The 23,056-nt window shown below is 37.5% G+C and overlaps 1 protein-coding gene across 2 annotated transcripts; it reads left to right on the top strand.

Moving 5' to 3' along the window:
- The first annotated feature begins 34 nt into the window (after positions 1-34).
- On the top strand, positions 35-22,003 carry AP1AR (adaptor related protein complex 1 associated regulatory protein). 2 transcript variants are annotated; one of them, XM_069771430.1, is made up of 10 exons: positions 35-297; positions 5,917-5,965; positions 7,479-7,505; positions 8,370-8,395; positions 9,275-9,371; positions 10,162-10,260; positions 13,488-13,549; positions 14,596-14,669; positions 15,673-15,801; positions 19,570-22,003. In XM_069771430.1, the coding sequence occupies exons 1-10, from the start codon at positions 221-223 to the stop codon at positions 19,833-19,835; spliced, it is 906 nt and encodes a 301-aa protein (XP_069627531.1). In that variant the 5' UTR covers positions 35-220; the 3' UTR covers positions 19,836-22,003. The 2 variants fall into 2 exon arrangements, with proteins under 2 accessions (XP_069627531.1, XP_069627622.1); XM_069771521.1 differs by lacking the exon at positions 10,162-10,260.
- Positions 22,004-23,056: the final 1,053 nt, after the last annotated feature.

Below are 23,056 nucleotides of genomic sequence, written 5' to 3'. Positions count from 1 at the left end.
GCGGCGTCCGCCTCTGCGCTGCGGCCGCGGCCATGAGGCTGTCGGCGCGGAGCCTCCGCCCGCCGCCCGGCCCTTTGTTTCTTAGGGTCAGCGGCTGCCCTTCCTCTCCGCCCTCCTCTCTCCTCCGCCGCCGCCGCCCTTGACGGCAGGGGCGGTTTGAACCCGCCTGAAGGGAGGAGGAGGAGGAGCAGCAGCCGCCGCCGTTGCCGCCCAGGATGCGATGGGGAACTGCTGGGCGCAGTGGTGCTGCGGGCTCTTCTTCCGGAGGGAAGCCGGCCGGCTCCAGCGAGGCGGAGGGTAAGCGGGCAGAGCGGCTATCCCTTTCCCCTCCCCGGGGCGGGGAGGTGCTGGGCCCGCCCGGCTCCGCCTTCCCGCCTTCCATCCCTCCTCCTCGGCGGGCGGTGAGGAGAGGCGGCCGAGCTTTGGAGGACCCTGAGGCGGCTGGTCCCCGTCCCCCTCCTGCAGCTTTGACAGCGGGACGTGGGTTGCTTTGGGGTAGGAGGCGGGGGGTGAGGAGGCCGGGGGGCTGCCGCGGTGCCCGGTGTGGGCTCGGCAAGGAAGGTGAGGTGGGTCAGTCGGTGAGGGGGACGGCCGCCGCCTCATGCGGGGTCTGGGTACGGCCGGGCTGCAGGGCAGCCCCCTTCGCCGCCTCCCCTCAGGAGCAGCAGCGCGGGTAGATTGAAGGCAGGAGAGAGAAAGAAAACGCCTCGGTAGCCTCTTGCCTTGACAGCTCGAACCGATGAAATGCCGTCGAAAGGTTGCTCGGCTTTGTGCGGCTGATGGTAATACACCTCCAGGGATGGCTTAGGTTAACTGTCTGCTCAGTCCTCGTCCAGGGTTGTTTTTCCAGAAGCAGCAGTTGTTGTGTTTGTGCAAAGATGGAAAACCACCATCTTTGCTGGAATATGATCTTGTGGTGTTCTCTGTGAGTCAGAGGCTGAGACTCTGTTGGGATAAAGGGTGACTGCTACAGAAGATCAGGAGCAGAATGGTCCAAATAAACTTTCCTATATCACGTAAATGTGTAATCCATGTTTTGTTCTGCAACAACCAGTTCATGGACAAGCAGTCTACAAACAGGGGAAGGATACATTACCTGTAGAAGAGCTTGGTTTTCTTCTGTACGCTTATGTGTATTTGATGTTTCTATGTCACATATTTTTGACTTATGTATTAGGATTGAAGTCGTTCTAGACAGATATGCTGAGGCTTTTAAATGTTGCAAACTCATGGCCTCTTATTTCACATCAGCTGTAGTAGGCAAGTCTGATGTTCTGCTTGTCCTGAAGACCTTTTAGGAATACTTTTCAGAGAAATGGGCAAAAGACCAGGACAGCATGTGTGGAGTATACCCGCTTGTATTTTTAATACTCTCTAGCTGAGGGTCTGAACACCTGAAATGCCTGGACAGCTGGCACTTAACTATCTGTTTCTTGTACCATACCTTGAGAAAAATAAGTAATACTTGAAAGGGTCTTGCTTCATGTGTGTTTTTTGCTGAGTCTCTACTCATAGGCTAATACCCTTTTTTTAGCAGTCAAGGGTAATGATGATAAGTCTCTGGCAACGTGTACTTACTCTGTAAATTTTAGCTTTGGTTGTGTGGTCTCTTTGGTCTTTTTTTCCCACCCCCCAACTACTTTTTATTGACTTATGAGCACTGGATAGGAGACAGAGTCCAAAAAGGCACACGGTTGTCTTGGCTATAACAGCAAATTCTAGCTATATGGTTATCTTTTATCTTTCCCTCTGGTCTAAAGGGACTATTAGCTATATTTTTTTGTTTGTTTTTCCCTTGTATTCTTTTTTCTTTTCTTATATGTTTGCAATACTTTGTTACCCTTTTGTATGTTAATTGGTGTTTGCGGTGTCATGTGTTCTAATACTTGGTTTTGGTACCTGTTTGATTCATGAAGCATCGTTTATGTTAGTTTCCTGCCGCACCATCTCATAGTCTCTAATTGGTTTTCAGCAGATGGTTGCTGAAGTTACTGGCTTACTCGCCAGACTTCATCGTGTGTTTTGGTGCCTTTCATGTAACTACTGGCTTACTACTTTCTTGGGTTTTAGAATGGCAAATATGAATGCTGATGCACAGAATTATGAGAAGTGTCATTCTCTTAAATGGCAGGAAATTAATGAAGAAATTTTTATGAGCATACTCTCAAAGGAGAGGTTTGTTTGCCATGATGGCTTAGCTACTCATATGTGCATGTTTTGCTTCTGTTAGTCCAATATCAGACTGTCCTTACCAGTGAAATAAATCTTTCTGTCTGTTGTTGTGATGCTAAACTGTTAGGTACGTTTCTTCAGGTGTTGCATAGCCTGTAGTGAAAGTCTTAGAAAGATGGAAAGATGGTGCAGAAAACAGACTTTTCCAACTGAAGGGGCTGTAACCTGTTTGGATTGGCTTCTGAACCTGGAATATGATATACAGGGATCAGTTTATGAAAAAAAGATCATTGGTGCTACTTCTTGCAGACATGTGCCAGCTATCTCAGATAATCTTTGTTTTCTGGGTGTGCTGGTAGTTTACAGAATGGTATGGGGGTGTTGGACAGTTGAGGTATTTTCCTCTGCTGCGTGGTGGGAGAAGCAGAGATTTGTATTAAAAACAAAACTGTAAAATGTGTCTTATAAATTTTGTAAGTTTGCAAGTTAGATTGCCACCAAATTCTGCAGATTTGGCTACTTCTGGAACAGCATAATGTAATAATGTAGCTTATCAAGTTAATGGTGATTATTTGAATTACTCAGATTCTACCCCCCCCCCCCAAACTAGTGCTGCACTATTCTTAGATGCTCCAAGATTTAACTGTAAGAAATAAACTCTGAATTGAATAATTCAGTATACAGTTTTTTAACAAGTGCTTCCATATCCTGCAATATGAAATCCTCCATATTCTTTGCTTAGAGTTGTGCTTAAAATCTTGGAGATTTATGTATGAATTGCTGCAATGATTTTAGAGTTCATGTTGAGCATGTGTAGAGAGAAATGCCAAAACCTTCTTTAGTGTAGTATAAGTTTAACTTTCTGTAAAAATACAAACATTTAGTTGGTGTTAAAGACTTTTCAAATGTGCGTTTCTCTAGGTTTGCTTTATTAACAACTCAGAGTTGGGCCACCACCGGAGTGGATGGCACAGTTCCAAAAGTTTCCAAACCTTATATACCCTTTTGCCACCTATGGTCCCAATTCAAAGTCTCTGTAATTTTCCAGCTGATTTTCTGTTCTCATGTCGTTACCATTCATCATCTTATCTCATCCATTCTCCATTGTCATGTCTCGGTTCTTCTGAGTTTGGTGGTCATAGGCAGAAGGTCTCCAGTCACCATCATCACTTATCTTCTTACACTTCAAAGGTACCTATGAATTTCTAAAAAAAATACTGAGGTTATTACATTAATTTATCTTGTTCTAAAGTTAATCACTTACTCCCACGTCTTAGGTTTAAGGTGTATGATCCTTCCTCTGTTGATTCAGCTTGACTGGCTTTTAAGCCAGCCGTGAAGAGGAAGTTTGATAGAACAATTAAGCAGCTCCTAGATATTGTTTTATAAGCACCTGCATTCTGTTAATCATATCTAAACCAATTTCTAATAATTAGTTGTATGTCTAACATGAATGGTCTTAAAACATTAAGGCTTAAGGCCTAGTTCCTTTTACAGTTGGTAATTTTTTATTACTTTTTTAGGGAGTGTCCTTATGCTTTGGCTGAAGTAGATTTGCTCGAAGTACTAAAAGCTGCAGACAGAATTAGAGTTAGAAAGTAGGTCATAGCTAGTTTGTCACTATATTGGACCATAAGTATTCCTCTTTACTCCTAGAGGAGTGTTTAAAAGAAGGGAAAAAAATAAAGATAAGAACAAATATAACTTGTCTCTAGGTTATTTATTCGGTTAGTTTGGGAGGGATTATCATGTAGCAAAATTGAAACAGTCCTTTTTGTCACTAGTGTAGAAAAAGTAATTTTGACTCATGCACTGGTCTTAATAGATTAAGTGTTCAATTTTAGTGACTACTTTTTCCACACATAATCTGTAAACATTGGTTATTTATAAAAGATGATAACATGACTTTGCATAAAAGGAGAGTAAAACATATATATGTATGGAGTGCTGAAAAGTTAGTCTGTTTAATAGCTTTAGATCTTTGAAGATTGATCTGATGGTCTCTAAGTCCTCTGGCCTGTTAGCTGAACTGTTTTCTTTAGTACTTATCAAGCCTATATGTTTCTCAAGTCTGTTTTAGAAAATAATGAAACAGTAGAGCTTAAAGGAGAATAATAAAAGCTATAAGCACTTTAATAGGTTACTGTTTTATTTCGATTGAAGCTGTTATGTATGGGGGTGAAGTTGATGGGTCTTCTATTTCTGGCCGTAGTGACCTCAGTCTTCCATAGTTGCTCTGGGATTCAAGGGCTCAAACTCTGGCATAGAATTAGGTCCCCTGTTATAGAGTCCCTGTTCAGCAGGTAGCAGAAAGTGTAGATCTTCCTTGAAGTGTCATTGCTGTTGGGCTATTTGTAATTACATGTAGTAAGCTTGCATTGTATTGCCTTAGTTTTCTATAGGTTCACCGTTCAATTCTTGTAACTAATCTGACTGCAGCTCATGCATTTATGCAGTTGAGCATAATTTAGTTAGCGCCTGGTGCTGTAAGCTGCAATTATACTTTTGTTAACAACACAGATAGTCCTGAAACAATTTTCCTGTAGGAGTTTTATTAAATTAGATTCTTAGTGGTATTGGCTCCTGCACACCACAATGTTACACAGAGGGGTAGCAGTGAAATTACTTTAAGTGTTCATGCCACCTGTCCCAATTATACTTGCGATGTAGTGCATGAATTAAAGTGGCCTTTTGCCTCTGGTTTCGTAGCAATGAATCAACTTGAAACAATTTTTTAGTGGCAGCTACGCACTCGAGGTACACTGCTATATAGAAGGAAAGGTTGCGCAACAAGTTGCCAGGGAGATGTACCCTAACTGACTTCTAAAGAAAGATAGGATGGAGATGAAATATGATATGATTAAAATAATTCAGGCTTTGGCTGGTGTGTTGCTTTTTAGTGTAGTAGAAGTAGGTGTTGGTTGCAACTATGGAATGATCTTTCGTACAAGTATAGAAATGCCTGAGGCCCTGGGTTTAGTCCTGATAGCAGTTAGGACTTGCAACTGGGAACTCTGGTTTTTAAAATAGTTTGATGACATGGATGCTGTGCTGAAGCACCAGTATATATTTGAAAGATCTTTTGGATGATAGCCAAACCTCTTTCACTATGTTAAAATGTATTCAGGTAACTTAATACTCCTGTTTTTTTGTAGAGGACAGTGTTAAGATAGTTAAAGAATCGGGGAGGAGACCGGTTCCCTGTATAAAACTACAGACTGTAAATTATTGTTTGTAGTTGAAAACTATTGTCTTGACCTCCTTGTAGACATTTTTCTCTGAGGTTCAACCTTCTAGCTGTGCCAAGCTGTCAAAATGTTTTGTTTAACACTGATGTTGTACAAGGTGCTATGTTGGTAAAGAGTTAAGTGCCATGATGAGCAACAGCGTTTTCAGAAATTGTCTGGAATAATGTTTTTTGAGAAAAATGTATTAAAGGTATTGCAGAACATGCTAAATGTCTGTAAATGTGAAGTCCGGCATCCTGATAAGTGATTTCTTCTCACTTGAAGAAGGTGCTTGTCTTCTCTTCAGTTCTGTAGAAGATGTTTATATGCTTTTGTCTCCTTCCACTCTGGTAGTGATACAGAGCATGGGTTAACAAATAAATGTGTTCAATACATGAAGATTTTAGGTTTATTTTATAGTTAACATATTTCAAAAGCTATTTAAAATTATCAGGCTTGTTTTCCTTGTGCTGTGAATTGAAGACTGTCAAATATAACTGTAGACTTATTTTTCCAGATCAAAGTATTTTAGAACATGTTCAACAGGAGAACATTTCACTATAGAGGTGAGTGCTTACATTCTAATGACGAAAAAAAAAAGGAAAAAGCTCAATTCTAGCAATGCCTTTAACGCTTTTTGCAGTTTATGTACACTGAAATATTCTGGGTTTTATAGTACTTCAGAACATTAATATATCATCTCACTTTAATCTGTCACTTGGAAAGAAGAGATCTGATAACTCGGCACCCGAGCATTCCAAACTCTGATTGTTGCACCTTTCATCACTGCTGTGTTGGGATTGATTTTCTTTTCTGCTTGTATAAGTGCAGGATATTTAGTTCTTGGTCGCAGGATCATGAATCTGATTCTACATAAAGCTAGAATCTGATGTGGTTACTTTATAGTTAGTTGCATTTGTAGTCCGCTTTGTTCACTACAGAGGTCCTTTCTCGGCCACCGAGTATCACCCCTTTTTGCCAAGGGTAGTGTAAGGTTAATTTGTGTAAGTTGAGATTCTCAGAATAACCTGGCTTACTTTCTCTGAGTGTTCCTTACAGTCTAGAAGTGCTAGGCCTTTCAGACTGCCCCCATTACTGAGAATAACCTTAGTAAGTGTAATCACTGCTTTGGCTTTCAGAAAAGGGGGCAGACGTGAGGAAATCTGTTTTAGTGCACATCTTCAAGTTGTGAGAGAGTGTTCCTGCAACAGAAATATGATAGGGAAAAGAAGGTTCTGTCCTCCTCCCAAATTGTTATTCATATTCTGCTTACAGCAGTTAGTCAGTATACAGGTCAGTAAGGAGCCTTGCTGTAGGTACTGACCTCTGTGTGTAATCTACTGACTACATCTAAGATGACTGAAAATAGCATGGAGAATTTCCATTTGCTTTGTTTTTATGTGATAGTTGGAACTTCTGCTGGATGAGTTTGGGCTTTTTTTGGCTTCCCATCATTAAGCATTACATTGCCTTTATTGACCTTTAGTTTCTTACGTGCAAAGCTGGGACGGGGGTTGTTGTTACTTGCTTGTTTTTAGAATTCTGAGTAGAAAGTAACTCTATTTTCTGTAAATTTAGTACATCTTCAAATACTTTTTGATAAGCATCACAGTTGCCATGCAAGGTAGAGGTTAATGCACTATACCTCTTAAATCTTCTACATTTTTTTAAATTGAGTGGGTGCTTTGGTGTATGTCAGAGCCATACCATTCCTTCCACTGCTTGTATTATAATGCTTCAGATACACAGAATTATTAGCAGCCTTATAAGCTAATGAGATTTCATTTTTGCCAGGGCCCTTACATAAGTTGTAGTGAAATAGATGAATGATTTTTAATTTTGACTCTTCTCCCTTTAGGAGAATGTAATGTTTAGGAAAAGAAACATTGGTAAGAAGATAGGTCCTAATCTAATACTTTCTCTGAAAGTAGGGGCTTTCCTAGATGGTATTACAGTCCCACTGTTATCATTGGAGTAGTGTTTTACAGGACAGATTAAATATGTAATCTTATTTGCTCTATGTGTTTAGTGATTTCTTGTATTTAATTGTAAAGATTGTTTATTTCTTTTTTTGTGCAGTTTGAGAACCTAGTGGAAAGTGATGAGGTAGGTACCTGGATCATAATGTGAAACCTGCTAATACAACCCTTAAAAATGGTTCCAGGATCTGTCTCTTCCTCCTACTTTATGCTATGTTGTAGACTTAAATGGCAGGATTTTTTTACTTTGAGTTTTGCTTGCTCTAGGAATGAATATTTAACATTTTGGGAGAGGTGAAGACCTAAGAGAAGAGAACTGGTTGAGGGGAGTATGGGAAGTAACCTTTTCAGGAAGAGAGCACTATGGACATTAGGAAGGCAAAAAGAAAAGAAGAAAAAGAGGGGAAAAAAAGTAGGGGGTGGTAAAGACTTGAAGGAGGATTTGCTCCTGGTATAACTCTGATATCATACTCGGCAAATGCTTTTTATCTGAGAACATAAATGGACCTGGGTTGCATTTGCTAAGGAAAGTTTTGGGAGTGCTCTGTCTTTACAATTATGGGTAAACTGGCTGAACGCTACTTCAGAAAAATAGAAGTTGGCCTTAAAACCTCACTCTTATAAAGTTAATACAGCTTGATAATGGGTGGGACAAACACCACATTTTCAATACCCTGCCTTGTATTGAAAAACATGAGGACTAATAGTTTGGTTCCTGAAATATACCACCGGAATATTTGTTTTCAGTTGGAAGTACTTGTTTTACTTAGTCAGCCATTTCATTTGATTGCATAAGAAGATTTTTTTTTTTTTAATTACAAATTAAACCAGGGGATTTTGGCCCCCACCCTCCGTTGTAAAACCAATAGGTGAGAGAAACTATGATTTCATATTGGGGTTTTTTTTCCCCATCTTAAAATTCATTGATTGATGGGATTCTCAAGAACTCAGACTTTTTTTTTTTTTTTTTTTTTTTTTTTTTTTTAAACAGGGGGAAAGCCCAGGAAGCAGTCACAGGTAAGATTTTGACATTCAGGACCTCTCCTTCCCTCTGCTCTCCTACTATGACTATTAAATTTTTCAGAGTTCCTGTCAAAACCCTTTCTGTCTTTTTAGAATCTGTGTCAAACTAACCTTAATGCTTAAGCACGTCAAAACAGTTGATGATAATGCATCATGCAAAAACTACTCAAGACAGTTAAAACAGTATGTTGCAAAGATAATCTTTATTCTTGTTCCCAGGGTCTGAATTTAAGTTACACGGGTGTTAGTGCTACAACTCCAGTGAATTTTTTGTGAGCGTGTTAATATTTATGTAAGCAGTAGAAACTTAGAAGTCTGCTCTATGTGAAACATACGAAGGCAGTGACGTGTATGCTTTGGTTGTCTAATTCTAGACATTTTGTATTATTTAAGTTTGATAGTTCCCAAAATGTTGTTCCTTGTCAATGGTCCCGAAGAAGTGATACAGGAAACCTTATAATTATTATAATCCTTTTGCAGTGTTGTTTGTTAGATACATAAGAGTAGGCAACAGATGAAAGGGGAACAATTTACAATTAGGGGACCACAAGAAGTAAGGAAAAAGTGACATTTACACTGCAATGATATTAACTATTCTATTCCAGTAGTTCTGTTAGCAAACAATGTTTTGAAAATATGCTTTCTATAAAGATACAAAAAACGCTTTGTAAGAGTAAGGAGAAACAGCATTGTCTTGAATAAACTGGAACTTTGGAACTCTGTTCTCAGGAGGAGGCGGCCAAAAGTACAGCTTGTTGAATTTGCATTGAAGGACCAGTCAAGAAAGACTATATGGATATGTTTAAGTGCAACTTAGGGTTGTCATGCGTAAATAATAGATGGAGCCTTTTTGTGTTTCTCCCATGCTTTTAGACCTCTGACTGAGGAAGAAATTGCTGACTTGAAAGACAGACATTATGACTCCATTGCTGAAAAGCAGAGAGTTGTTGATATGAAACTTCAGTCAGAGGTAAGCAGTTAACAATGACTAGTATGGTATGGATAGTTTTTCTTTTAAAGTAGTTAAGATCAACCATGAACACAAGGAGATTCCATTCATGTGAACGAACCAATTGGGTTTTGTTCATCAGCTGGTATTTTTTAGTCTACAAGATACACAAAGAGATTGCTGCGCAATGAAGTTAGCGTCAGAGATTGCTGCTTTTTAATAGCCTATTAGCTGAAAAATTGAAAAATGAATAGGCTGGCTCTCTGACTGAGATCTGTTAAATTTGAAGTGCCGTGGTGTTTTTTGTTTTTGTTTTTTATGGAAGGGAAAATGGGGAGTATACTTGACTCAGCTTTTCTTGTGCCCAATTTTTCCAGAGCTTTTCTTAAGGAAAAAAACCCATAATTTGTCGTTTTGTTTTAGTGTGTTGCAGCAATTAATGGAATGTGATGTGGAATACAACGTAGAAATTGAGACTGATTTTTAATAAAGTACCAATGAAATATGCAACTGAAAAGACTTAAGTCTTTCACTGTGCAGTTTGTAATAAAATGCAGCGTGCATTTACAGCAATTCACTAGTAATGATGTTTATTCAATAGGGTAATGTTTAGTTATTTAAATTCTTGGGATGTTTGGTGGGGGAAGCTGTTAGACTCAGTTAATGAAGAAAAATGTTTTAGTATAGTCAATTTTATTTTATTTTTATTTTCTAGTAGCTCTTCTTTTGTTTTACTGAACTTATGGCTTTATTCATAGGAAGATAGATAGGTTCTGCTTTTGTTAACCATTACTATTTTGTTCATATACAGTTAGCCTTACAAGAGGAGAAGTTAAGACTAGAAGAAGAGGCTTTATATGCTGCACAACGTGAAGCAGCCAGGGCAGCAAAGCAGAAAAAGCTCTTGGAGGTGAGGGGAAAAAGACCCCAATATATATCAGAGCTTCTGTTCTGTTTCTATGTATGCAGACTTTCCTAACATCCTTTACATCTCAGGAAACATAATGAGGAAATTGCTTTGGCTTGTAAATTCCAGTAGAGAAAGAAATACATAATTTGAAAGTACAGCTGACTGGAACAGCTGAAAATGATCAGAATTGTTTGAAACAGCTTATGTTGCCGAGTGTAGATTTTGAATGAGAGATGTATGATTTTAATCTATAATTAGCTTAACAGACTTCTAGCATTATATAGAAGTTACTGATCTTTAATGTAAAGTGTTCTGTAGTGGTTTTCTAGTTAAAAAAAATGAAATTAAGCACACATTATGACATCATTTAGGCTTGTAAAATGTCCTTTATATATTTGTGCATTTAATTGTTCCTTATCTGTGGTTTGTGTTAACATGAAGATATATGTTTCCAAGTCATCTGAATTTACTGTTGACCCTGCTTTGAGCAGGAGGTTGGACTAGATGACCCCCTGAGGTCCCTTCCAACCTGAGTTGTTCTATCATTTTGCAATTTGTATGTGTAGTAGCCAAAGTCCAGTAATGACTTAACAGTAGTCTTAATTTAATATATCTGTGCCTACTTTCACATGTCTGCTGTCCATGCTTTTGGAGCTTGGTCAAGCAAAACAAAAGCCACGTTATGTTTTCCTGCTTTTTCGAAAACAGATACTGTTTTGTATCCTGATAACATTTATTACTGATGGTTTTCATGTTGCAGTTCAAAGAGTTACATATTATCAGTGCATTTAATATTTTTGCCATCTTAATAAGCTATTAAAATACGTGTTCTCACACAAATTTCAGGTTGCCAGAAATGTGCATGTTAAAAAGATCATTTTCACTTTTTGCTATCTGTTCATCTGTAACGTGTATGGCTGCAGTTGTAGCATGGTCAAGGAAACAGTCCACTAGACATGTGATATGTGTTCAATTAGAAGTAAATTTTCAAAAGTTCAGATTTAGACTAACTTAAAAAGTCTGAAACCTACAATAGGTATAGGGGAGGTCTTCAACCCTAGTGTATTGTCTATATTCAAAAGTGAGTGAACTGAAAATTGTTATTTCCAGACTGATAGTGATGACTGAGTTTTCATCTAATATTTATGTTGCTAAGTATAGGTCTCATTTCACATTTCTCTTTCTATCCTCTTGTCATGTGGTATGGGAAGGTTAATTCTTTCTGACCTTTTTTGCTTGCTTTTTTTAATACATTTGGTCTATATAAAGTCAGCAAAAGTAAATTGCTTTATGGCTTTAATTGTTTTTTTGTAGAAGTTCTGTGCAAAAAAATGCTATTTTTCTTGCCTTTCAGTATTTTTAATATGCACCTCTTTTAGGACCTGAGATAGATAGATAGAATGCATTATAGAGCTTTTAATTTCTTTCTCTTGTAAAATTAGTACCACTTACCTCATTTGCAAACAACTCTGCCCGCGCCTGCCCCGTGCCCCCTCCCCCCACCCCCAAACCCATAAGGATTATAAGGATTTCTAAGGAAGCATTTTTGTATAGATACGCATCAAGCATTTAACCTTTCCAGATAAACTAGAAGCCATTTTTTAATACATAATTCATCTCTTTGCTGTTTGTGGTCAGAAGTCTTCTAAATGAGAAAATGGCTTTTTCACGGAATTGTTGCATCTGTTTAAAACTAATTTGGCTTGCTGATGTTGCCCTACTAAATGTCAGGGTTTGTAACAGTGGAGAACTTTAATATATGTGTATCCTGGAAATCAGTGCTAGATATTTGTATGTGACCTGGCAAAATGGCTAGATAATTTAAATTGGATATTATGTGGGTATAGAAATCTTAAAAGACAATTGTTGCATATGTCAGTACTTGATTTTTACAGACTTGTTAACTATGTTGGCCACAAATTCCTGTCTCTTTCTCCCTGCATAATTAAGTCGTCTCACCTATAACCACTATTATGTGTGATATTTCTACTTCTACGCTTCCCATTTCCTTACTGATTTCAATCTGCTTATTTGAATACCTGAGATGGAAAGCGTGCCAAGAAACGAAACCATTGTCATCTTGGGATTGAAAAATACTAGTTGATCCAATGCAGTTCTCTCACAAGACTATTTACCCAGTGAAGAGCAATTCTTAGATGAAGTTAAAGTTGACATTAAAAATCCTGGTTTTACCCCTGCTTTTCTTTTGCAGGGACAGATACATTAAGGCTGAGAATAGATTTTTCAGAAAAATACAGTAGCTATATACATCAGACTTGTCTACAGAACTAGCTCATTTGTTTTTATCTTAGTCCTTGTCAAAATCGGTGACCAATTACTGCTTCATAACTGATTTACCTTTAATCACATAGTTGATGTGCCCAGTTTTTATGCTCTCATTTTTTCAAGGCAGAGAAAAGAAACTTGAGGCAACTTAAGTTGTTTAAATCCTAAAACTCAAGCAGAACCCTACTTCCATGACATCTGCTGTTCCTTTTGTAACTGCAAAATAAATGGCTTTATGGCTTGTGTCTTGCATTTTTCATTCTGTTTTTGCCTAGCGATACCATGAAAGCTTTCTACCTGAAGAGTGTAGAGGTATTAATACTTTTGGCCCAGCAAGGCAACAAAGCTTTTATCAATATAAGATAATATAAATGAAGCACTTAGTGCTGATACAGATGACCAGAGGAGATGGCAGTATTACCATAAATACAGGGATAAAAGGATCTGTAGGAAATATTTCTTTTTAAATGGTAGGCTGACTGTTTTGGTGCACGGAGCAAAACAAATCAAACATAACCCAGGTGTTGTGCATTGAAAATACCTGTGGCTTAAGAAGAGAAGACAATAGAGAAGAGGACAGGTGCAATTGTGAATGAGGTGGTGTTCACATGTTTCTAGACAAATTGATGCTTTTTTTTTTCTTTTGTGGTGCATGAAATAGGTTAAAAAGTTGAGAGCTCTATTCACAAAGCTACCTTCTTTTAAATGGAGAGATTTCTGAGATTAAAAACAATACCACTTGCATGTAATGGTCCCTTCAGTATCATAAAATTTGATCTTTATTTGAATGAAAGTCAGTCTTTTCCTGAGTTATACTTAGGCTGCTCCAAGGACCAGGACAATGCTCCTCATGTCGCAATTAAGGGAATGTTTAGTGTATTGAGTATATTACTCCTGAGTGATTGCATTGAGCTTTTTCAACAATTTACTTCTTTCAATAGCAACGTAGACAGCAAAGGATAACACAGAGAGCACATGCTGTAAATAATGGAGAATATCAGAGGTAAGATATAAAATTTTATTAATGATAATTGAGAACCATGACTGTTTTTTACTCCTGTTCCTCATTTCCTATCACCACTCCCCCCCGCCCCAAAACCCACGTGTTTTTCAAACTTTACAAACACAGCATTTCTAAGTCAGAGTTGTTTTCATTCATTGCAGTTTTCTTACACCAAATAGTTACTGAATGCAAACTGGTTGCCATTAATATGCAAAATTAGTGGAGAGATTTTCTTTCTGATTTTCACTGTAGTTATTAGACTGATGCATACAAAATTGAACCTACTCCCAGATACTAATATATATACACACACACACAAATTTCTAGTGTTTTATATTAAAAAGGTGTTTATATGTAAAATATTGGCTAATATAAAAATATTTTTATTATTAAGAATCCTGTTTTAAATGTCCAGTAAAAATACATACTAATCCAATGGAGCAATGAATGGTTTATATAGTCTGCCTGTTTCTTCATTAATATTATTCATTTAATTCTCTTCACTCCCACCTTCTGTGTTCAGTGTTGGGGGGGGGGGGGGGAAGAGGGGGGGAAAAAAACCCACAAAAAAAACCCCAAAGAAATTTATGTGGAATGGTATTTGAGTTTAGAAAAAACTCTAAAATCAAACACCTATTTTTTTGAATGGAAGAGAAGGGAGATAGGAGGCATTTTCAGTTAGGGAAGTATGATTAGAAAGGGAGCTGTGAAAACTGAGGTTTTATGGCATGAGTAGGAACTACACAGGTTTTAGAAACGGACTGCAGTAGCAGGGTTTTGATTCATTAGTTAAAAAAGGAATTGAAGATTAAGGAGGCATTACCTAAAGTGACTGAAACTACTACTAAAAATTGAGCAGAAGCTCAGACTGGGAGAGGATGTGATAAGTAGGAATGGAAAGCCATTTTCTATGCTCATCTTTTATAAAGATTTTAGTTAAAGTTGTATGTACTTTAAAGCCTAGAACTGGGGGGCACGTGGATTAACATATCTTTTATGGCATCCTTAGAGCTAAGCTAAAAACAATACATGCATTGTTCTTACAGCTCTGTGGCAGAGGAAGATATTGATTTTTTCTTAAAAAATACAAAATTCCAGTATGAAGCTTTTCGAAGTAGTAGTAAGTCTTCCTTTTCTTATGCATGTCTTTAAATGTCAAGTGACTCTGAGGAGCAGAGTGCTATTTCTTTTTCTAGATAAACATAATTTATTTATATTATTATATATACACACACATATATATATATAATATGTATACATATATCTGTATAAAAAAAAATCTGATAGAAACTTATTTTCTTTTCTAATCCCTGATGCTTCAAGTGTTTGAAAAACACAGCATATACAATTTGTGCAACAGCCATTCCAGTCCTCGAAAGCAAGTTCTCTAACTAAACAAGTCCTGTGTGTGGATTTTATTTTACTAGGACTTTCCAGCCATCTTTGTGGAGGCAACATCAATACAGTGAACTTTTCTTGTAAAACCTAGCTGCAAGATAAAGATGGAAATGTCTGTGTATACTTTTATACTTGTCTCTTAGGGCCATAATTAGAATCATACTAAGGGTTTGGTTTTTGGGTTTTTTTTTTCCTAATGAAGTGCAAGAGAGGATTTGGCTGTCTATATTTAAAAATTCCACTAACGATTTAGAGGAAAACAATTTTATAAGCTTGTCCTTTCATGAAAACTTATGGATATGTGATAGTCACTAAGAAGTTGGAGGACCGATGGTAATTCTTGGGAAACACTGCCTGTAGTTTGGGGTGGTTTCGGGGAGGGTTGGTTCTTGGGGTTTTTGGGGGGTTTTTTTGTTATTGTTGTTTTTTTGTTTTGTTTTGGGGGGTTTTTTTTGCAAGTCTTCACATAAGTACAGCTTACTAAATTCCTCTATAGTTCTAATTAGACAGTATTGCTAAATGTCTTCTTGTAATATCTTAGTGATGTTGACTATTAAAAAGCTACTGTGTACTCTTTGAAGTGATGGATGAAGTGCTTTTTCAAATGTTCCTGAGGTTTAAAGGACACAAAGCACCATAAAAACTTCCTTTTGAAAGTTTAGATTTGCATATTGAACCTCAAATTCAAGTATGTTTACAAATGAAGAATACATTTTTTTATGTAGGACTTTCATCTGATGCTACAGTGCTAACGCCCAACACAGAGAGCAGTTGTGACTTAATGACCAAAACAAAATCAACGAGTGGAAATGATGACAGCACTTCATTAGATTTAGAGTGGGAAGATGAAGAAGGTATTTATTCTGCCATTCAGTTTCGTTCTGAACTTAGCAGTTAATAATGCTGACATTTTAAACTCTTGTTGATTGTAAATTTGTTGTTTTCAAAAGGGAAGGTGTTCTAAAACTTAATTCTGATGGAATTTCTGTTAAGGGTGTAATGATTAAACTGTATATTATTTTTACCTAGAAAATTGCTTATTTTGATAAATGTGGTTATCTGTCTAATAAATGAATTCGTTTCTTTGGATCCTTCAGTAAATGTGTTTTCCTGCATTTTGTGGAACTGACTTGCAAACTCACAACAGAACTAATGGTAAAGAAATGCTGCCCTCTTGTGAGCCAGTAGAAGAAGGAGCAGCTTTGTTTTAAAATGTGAAAGTTGGTCAGGAGTCTTTGACTGAAGTATTTTGGGAAGCATTGTTTCTTTAAACCCTAATTGCTTTTATTGTAACTTCTACTGGAAACTTAGGTCTGCATTCTAGGTGAGTATCCCAGCTATCCTAATTGCTGCTGCTGGTCGTTATAGATCTTTTTTGTTCTCTTCAGTAAATCTGCAAAAGCTCTCGTCTTTGTTTCAAAGTTAATCCAAAATTTTGAGAAATTGACTCTTGAAAAGCTGACCAAAAATAAGCTAGAATTTCTTTTAGCCAATGTGTAGCAGATTTTTTTTTTTGCTTTAATAGACTGTTTTTTAACAATCTGTGTGTAGTTTAAATGTTTAGCACTCTCGAGCACTAAAATGTCTAAGTCAGAAACCTGTTTTGAAAGACTTAACTTTCACAGATTGTCGTGGTTTAACCCCAGCCAGCAACTAAGCACCACGCAGCCGCTCACTCACTCCCCCCCCATCCAGTGGGATGGGGGAGAAAATCAGGAAAAGAAGTAAAACTCCTGGGTTGAGATAAGAACGATTTAATAGAACAGAAAAGAAGAGACTAATAATGATAATGATAACACTAATAAAATGACAACAGTAGTAATAAAAGGATTGAAATGTACAAATGATGCGCAGGGCAATTGCTCACCACCCGCCGACCGACACCCAGCCAGTCCCCAAGTGGCGAATCCCTGCCCCCCCCCCACTTCCCAGTGTGACGTCCCATGGTATGGAATACACTGTTGGCCAGTTTGGGTCAGGTGCCCTGGCTGGGCATGAGAAGCTGAAAAATCCTTGACTCTAGTCTAAACACTACTGAGCAACAACTGAAAACATCAGTGTTATCAACATTCTTCACATACTGAACTCAAAACATAGCACTGTACCAGCTACTAGGAAGACAGCTAACTACATCCCAGCTGAAACCAGGACACAGATATACCCAGAAATACCCAGCATCTTTTTTTAGCTACTGTGAGCAAGAGCTATTAGCATTCTAGAGGAACTGAAGCTAGGGTAAGATCATGTATGGTGAAATACACTGGATTTTACATTGAGAGTAATTAGCACCAGTGCAGAAACAGTGTTTTGTAAACTCTGTATTCTACACTATGCTTAAGAAATAGGAAAATCACATTCTTTGCTTTTCTACAGATTGAGTTGTCCTTCCACTCTTATGTGTTTGCTTAATGTAATATCTTTCTAAGTAACTACTGAAAACCAGATGAGAGCAAGATTCAGTCATTACCAGGCGTACCTGCATGCAGAATTACCTTCTTCATTTGGCTGGCTGAGGATATTGTTGCATACAGGCTTATGTTATCCATGTTGTTGTTAATTCTGTCTACAGAATTAAAATTTTCCAATCTGTCATGTTTGATATTCGTTGTTCTCTTAGCACTGTCACATTGACTTAGCCGTAAGTATTCACCTGGTTTTGAGGTAACTAAATAGTAAGTGCTGAGAAGTGCCCCAAACTGCCTAAAAACAGAGAACAGAGTTACTGCATAGTTCCATTTCTGATTTCTACTAGCCTGTGCTCTACAGAGGGGAATAATTTTTAAGAGTTGGTCATTGTGATGGCAGTGCATCTCTTCTTGGTAGTCACCTTCAATCTTGAGCAGAAGAGATGGTGAGGTAACCTATGGAGGATTGGTTATGCTTGAGAAGGTTACTTGTTTTCATGGCTGCAAAGGAAGCAATGTGGTCTTTTGAAAGAAGTGCTAGTCAATATTGCAAGCACTTTGAGTAGTTTTTAGCTCATCCTGGGTAGATCTGGCCCAACTTAAGCATATTAAAACCATCTCCCTGAAGGGGTTGACTGCTTGCTTGGGATAAGAGGTTTACTTACTGTGTGTGCTGTCAAAATCTACCATGGAGACTGAACAACTCCAAAAAAGTAAGTGCGTATGGGTTTCCTTAACAAGGATCTTCATTTGTGGTCTAGTCACACATTTTTACTGTTAGTGGACAAAGTTGTATGGGGGCTCAACCCAAAGTAGAGAAGAACCAGTGTTTTGAAAGGGTATTAGCCTTTAAAAAACCAGCTACTAAGAATAGTAGCAAAAGATGACATTGTTTGACTGAAAAGTTGCCACATTAGGAGGTTCTTAACAGGGAATGCCTAGATCCTGAACTGGGCATGATTATGTGCTACTAATGGTAGTGTATAATCATTACGTAATGGTAGCACTGAAATGGGATTCTGGACTGGAGCTATCTGAGCACAGCAGATGCATAGTTTTTGTGCCCTGAAATGTTACAGTTTATCAAGAGTATTATACAGAAAGACAAAGGGTGTGAGGAGAAAATGGAAATGGTAACTGTCCTGGATTAAATACAGATTTTTGATACAGTGATTCTGTTTTCGTTCTTTGGTGTCACGTATAGATAACAGACAAGGAACTTGTAGTGCTAATGTTGTATTGGTATTTTAGGCAATGTATTTTGAAAGGGACAACAGTTTCAGTGAGCCATTGGTACCAAAGGAATAATCAAGTTGAAAGTAGCAACAAAAAATCCATCATTTAAGTCTGATGAAGGGAAAAATTTACCTCCTTCGATATTATTTTTCTATGGCTCCGTCCCTTTCTGTTACCCCCCCACAAGAGTTGTGTGTTTCACTTGCAATATGTAACTTTTTAATTATAATTAATTAGTTAGCTAGTTAATCCAAAATTAAAAGGGGAGTTTAGTTAGGAATGTATGAGGAGTCCAGTGAATAAGAGTAGTGTAGTAAAACCTCCCCTTTTTCCTTTCCACTGATGTGGCAGGGTTTTGATACACCATGAGAAGGTCTATAATTACTGACAAAATGAATAGCATCTCTGATGTCTTTGTGCAGTTTTCTGACCAATGTTTTGCCTTATTTTGTGTGAAATTAAATACACCTTTTCAGACAAACAGAAGACCTTTCCTAGGCAAATGCACCCAGTATCTATCTAAATTGTAGCTGCTGTTTTAAATGTTTCACATGATGATGTTTCATCTGTTTGTCAGAAAGTTACAGGAGTGTTACAAGATTCCCCAGACATTTAGCTTTTCTTGAAATGGCACAGTACTAAAATTCTTCTAATATTTACATGCCCATAATGTAGGGCAGCAGGCTGCATATATAGGAGAAATAAACACTGCTGGTGAGTTGTTTCACTATGTTGTCTGTCTTCCTTAGAACTCTATAAAATGACATCATTGGCTGTTGTGTTCATTTGGGCCAAAACTGACTGTAAACTATGGATTTAATGTGAACGCCATCAGCAGAAAAGATACGGTGATGCTCAGGAGTGAAATTACCAGAGTCTGGATCTCTAAAGGATTCTTGTTGTTTCTTCTGATGTTCTAACACAAATGTAAAGGTACTTCCCTCAAAATTGTCTTTCTCATAAACATGTCTAAAATTGCAGGCATGAACAGAATGATTCCAATGAGAGAACGCTCCAAAACAGAAGAAGATATACTCCGGGCGGCACTGAAATTTAATAGCAAGAAGACAGGAAGTAATCCAGCTTCAGCTTCTGACGATTCTAATGGATTGGAGTGGGAGAATGATTTTGTTAGCGCTGAAATGGATGATAATGGCAATTCAGAATATGCCGGATTTGTAAATCCTGTATTAGATTTGTCTGCATCAGGTGCAAGGATATCTGATTCTGGTCATCAAGACAGATAATGAAACTGCGTGGCCCTTGTTTATGACCACACATTGAAGAGTGAAATAGAATGTACAAAACCAATTTGCTCTTTTTTAACATGGTTCCCTTTTTCTTACAAATTGATCAGCAAGGAATGGGAATGACTTGCTATCTGAATTAATTCAGAATTAAGTGCAATTTTATCATCTACCTTCTAAGCTTTTATGAAAACTGGGATGATTCTATTCTGTATATTTCTGGATATCTGGATTTAATATAAAATTATCTGCACTAATTTAAGCTTCATAGCTTGACATATCTATATTTTAACTAGCCTTTTTTTCTGGATGATGTTTCTACTGATTTTGGTTTTAAAATTCATCATTGGCCTAACATTTAACTCATAAACAGTCTTATATAATTTATCTAGTACTTGAATATAGAAAAATAATTTAAAAAACATTTTTATTTCCAATATGTGGTTTTTGACTTGTTCTTTAGTTATTTAGAGGGTGTAGTTAGTGAGCTGCAAAACATATTTCCACATGGTAAATTGCAGTTTTTCCCTGTCTAGCTTAGAGTCTTCTTAGCCATGTGTTGTCCTCTTCCCATTTATTTTATTTTTTTGTTACTTTATGCTAAGCACAGTTAACCTCAATAAACTTAGTATAAATAATCAGTTTAGGTAAGATACTTTCTTGTATAATATGCCAGACTTAGTAAGTGTGCGCTAGATAGAAAAACAACTATAAAAATTCTTTGTGTCAGACTGGAAATTTTAACCAGTATCTAGTGGAGAACTGGGAGGACCAAAGTCTTGATTTCCCCGCCCTCACAAACAGACCAACATCAGTTACTACATGGTCCTTAAAATTCTGTAGTTGTGGAAAAACTTATAATTCAGCTCAACTGGAACAATTATCAAAAAGCAACATTCTCTGAGTGAGCTGGGAGAGGGATGACTGCTCTGCTGCTGGGGTGGGAAGAGCAAGAACCTAAAGACTGAATTCCTATCGATACATTTTTAAAAAGGAAAAAAAAAAAGTTCAAGTTACAAAACAGTGTGTTTAAGTGCTCTAGCTTTCCTGTGCCTCTAAACCGGATGGTTAATATTGCTAATAGCAGACTGAAATTCAAGGAGGTGTGCAGTTATTGCAAATCTGGTGTAATGTATTGTGTGGTGTCCCCCAATATTTAACATAAGTTACACTTTTTAAAAAAAGAAAAAGCTCACTGAAGAGGACGTGCAAAACACTTGTAGATGTCAAGCTTTCCCCAAGGTTTCAGTAAAGCCATTCTATTCTACTGTTATTTTGTGTAGCTGTCTTGTCCCTGAAAAAAAAGGGAACAGGGTGTAACTTCACCGTTGTGGAGTAAAAGCAACACACTGTGTTAAGTAGTAAATCTGAATCATCATCAGAACTGAATTTGATGGTGAAAATTGTGTCACTGTTAGATCATCTGAGCCTATATATAATATTAGGGTCACTGCAGTGTGGTCCTCATCATGATAACTTGAACAAAAATAACTGCACACTTGGATTAAATATGTACAAATATCAACATTAATGAACAGATAAATATTGTTGACAACATTCCATTTCTTAATTTAAATAGTAGCTATGTCATTGAAACTATTTTAATGTAATTATCTACGTTTGCAATGCCTGTAAGAAGCTTTAAAAATTTGTACACATCAAATGTATATTTTTGGTTTGGCATAAGCTACTACTGTGTAACTTCTCCTGAACATTTATTTGTATACTATATTCCTATGGAAACAAAGGCAACTTTCTCAACATGTAAATAACACGTTTTTTACCTGCTGAAACTGTAACTTACCTTGCAGTGGTCACTACTTTTTCTGACCAGTGAACATGAGGTTAACTTGTCCTGACCATGCTTTGAGAAAGTAAACTAGCTGATAGTCCTGCTCGTAGAAAGAACAAGCACTTAGGAGAAAGGAAGCTGACTCCAGCTGAAGGCTTTTACTGTGATGGGCATGTCATGTAGCCATGGTTAATAGCATTTTGCTTTTCAGAGCTCAGTGTGCCACACAGAGTGACTTAAAAAATTATGGTCAATAGTTGTGGAAATTTAAGAAATTGAAAGATTATATAAACAGCTCATGTGAAACAATTCAACAGTACTGTAAAATGCGTATCTGTACAAATTTAGAAGTCATTAAAATTTTCAGTCAGTCTTATGTTTGGAAATGTTTTATCTGTTGCTGGTTTTGTGGCTGCCATGTCATGCATGTCAGTAAACTAAGGAAGGTTTTAATAAATAATTAGCTGTGTCTTTAACTACTGAATTCCATAGCATCCCTTCTTGAGACCTGTTGCTTTGGAAGGGAAGCTCTGACAAGCTGCCATATCGGAGGACTTGAGGAACTTGGAGCATGGAGCCCTTCTTCTATCAGAAACAAGCAGCTGTACCCTCATACTTCAAAGGTAAGATAACCTTCCTTGTGTAATGCAAGCAGCTTCCCTGACTTCATGTCTGTCTGAGCTAGTGCACCATTCGAGTTGACTTAGCCAGCTGTGCCTGTATAGAGGAAATTCAGCGTTTTTAATAGGAGAGTATTATTTTTAATTCCAGGGAAGTGTTTTACTGAGTTGTTCACCTACGGGTTACACATATGTTTCTATGCTAAAGTTGAACCATTGTTGAATATAAAAGCATTTGACGTGACTATTTGGGCAGTCTGTTCAGAGTTACTTGGTTAAGCATAAAATTGGTGTTTCAGCATTGTCTTTTAGTATTCCATGATTGTGAATACTAGGACAGTTGAACCAAGCAAAAACTACAAAAAAATGTTAGCTGCCTTTGTGTGTGTAATATTTCTCACAATTAAGTTAGCAGTATATGACTAATGGCAAGTATATGACTATTCCCAAGGTTTTCTCCTGGTTCCTGTAGATGTGCCTAAGGAATCCGCCGCTCTAGATCTGTGGATATCTGTAGAGTCCCTCTGTACAGAGTGAATACAAAATCTACTGAGACGCAGCACTCTGAACTCTGCAGACCGGACAGAAGACTTTTCTCAGGTAAGTACTCTATTTGTAGATGCTTTTGTTTATATATTGTACTTGAAAATTTGAGATTGGGGTTGTCGCTTTTTCTTTAGATAATAGCCCAGAAGGTGTAAGCAATTATTATGATCAGTGCCATAGGTTAATGTAACAGAGCCAGTGAATGGAAACTGGGTAACGATACTGCTGAGTGGTAGTATTAGCAACCTGTTTTTTAAACCCAA

Source organism: Haliaeetus albicilla, chromosome 1 (genome assembly GCF_947461875.1).
Source record: "Haliaeetus albicilla chromosome 1, bHalAlb1.1, whole genome shotgun sequence".
Taxonomy (NCBI): Eukaryota; Metazoa; Chordata; class Aves; order Accipitriformes; family Accipitridae; genus Haliaeetus; species Haliaeetus albicilla.
This window is presented reverse-complemented; position numbering and strand designations above follow the sequence as displayed.

Excerpts from the sequence above, each read along its gene's own strand:
- AP1AR (XM_069771430.1), top strand. The coding sequence starts at position 221 with ATGGGGAACTGCTGGGCGCAGTGGTGCTGCGGGCTCTTCTTCCGGAGG. Across the intron at positions 8,396-9,274 it reads AGCCCAGGAAGCAGTCACAG|ACCTCTGACTGAGGAAGAAA; the intron begins GTAAGATTTTGA and ends CCATGCTTTTAG. Across the intron at positions 10,261-13,487 it reads AGCAGAAAAAGCTCTTGGAG|CAACGTAGACAGCAAAGGAT; the intron begins GTGAGGGGAAAA and ends TTCTTTCAATAG.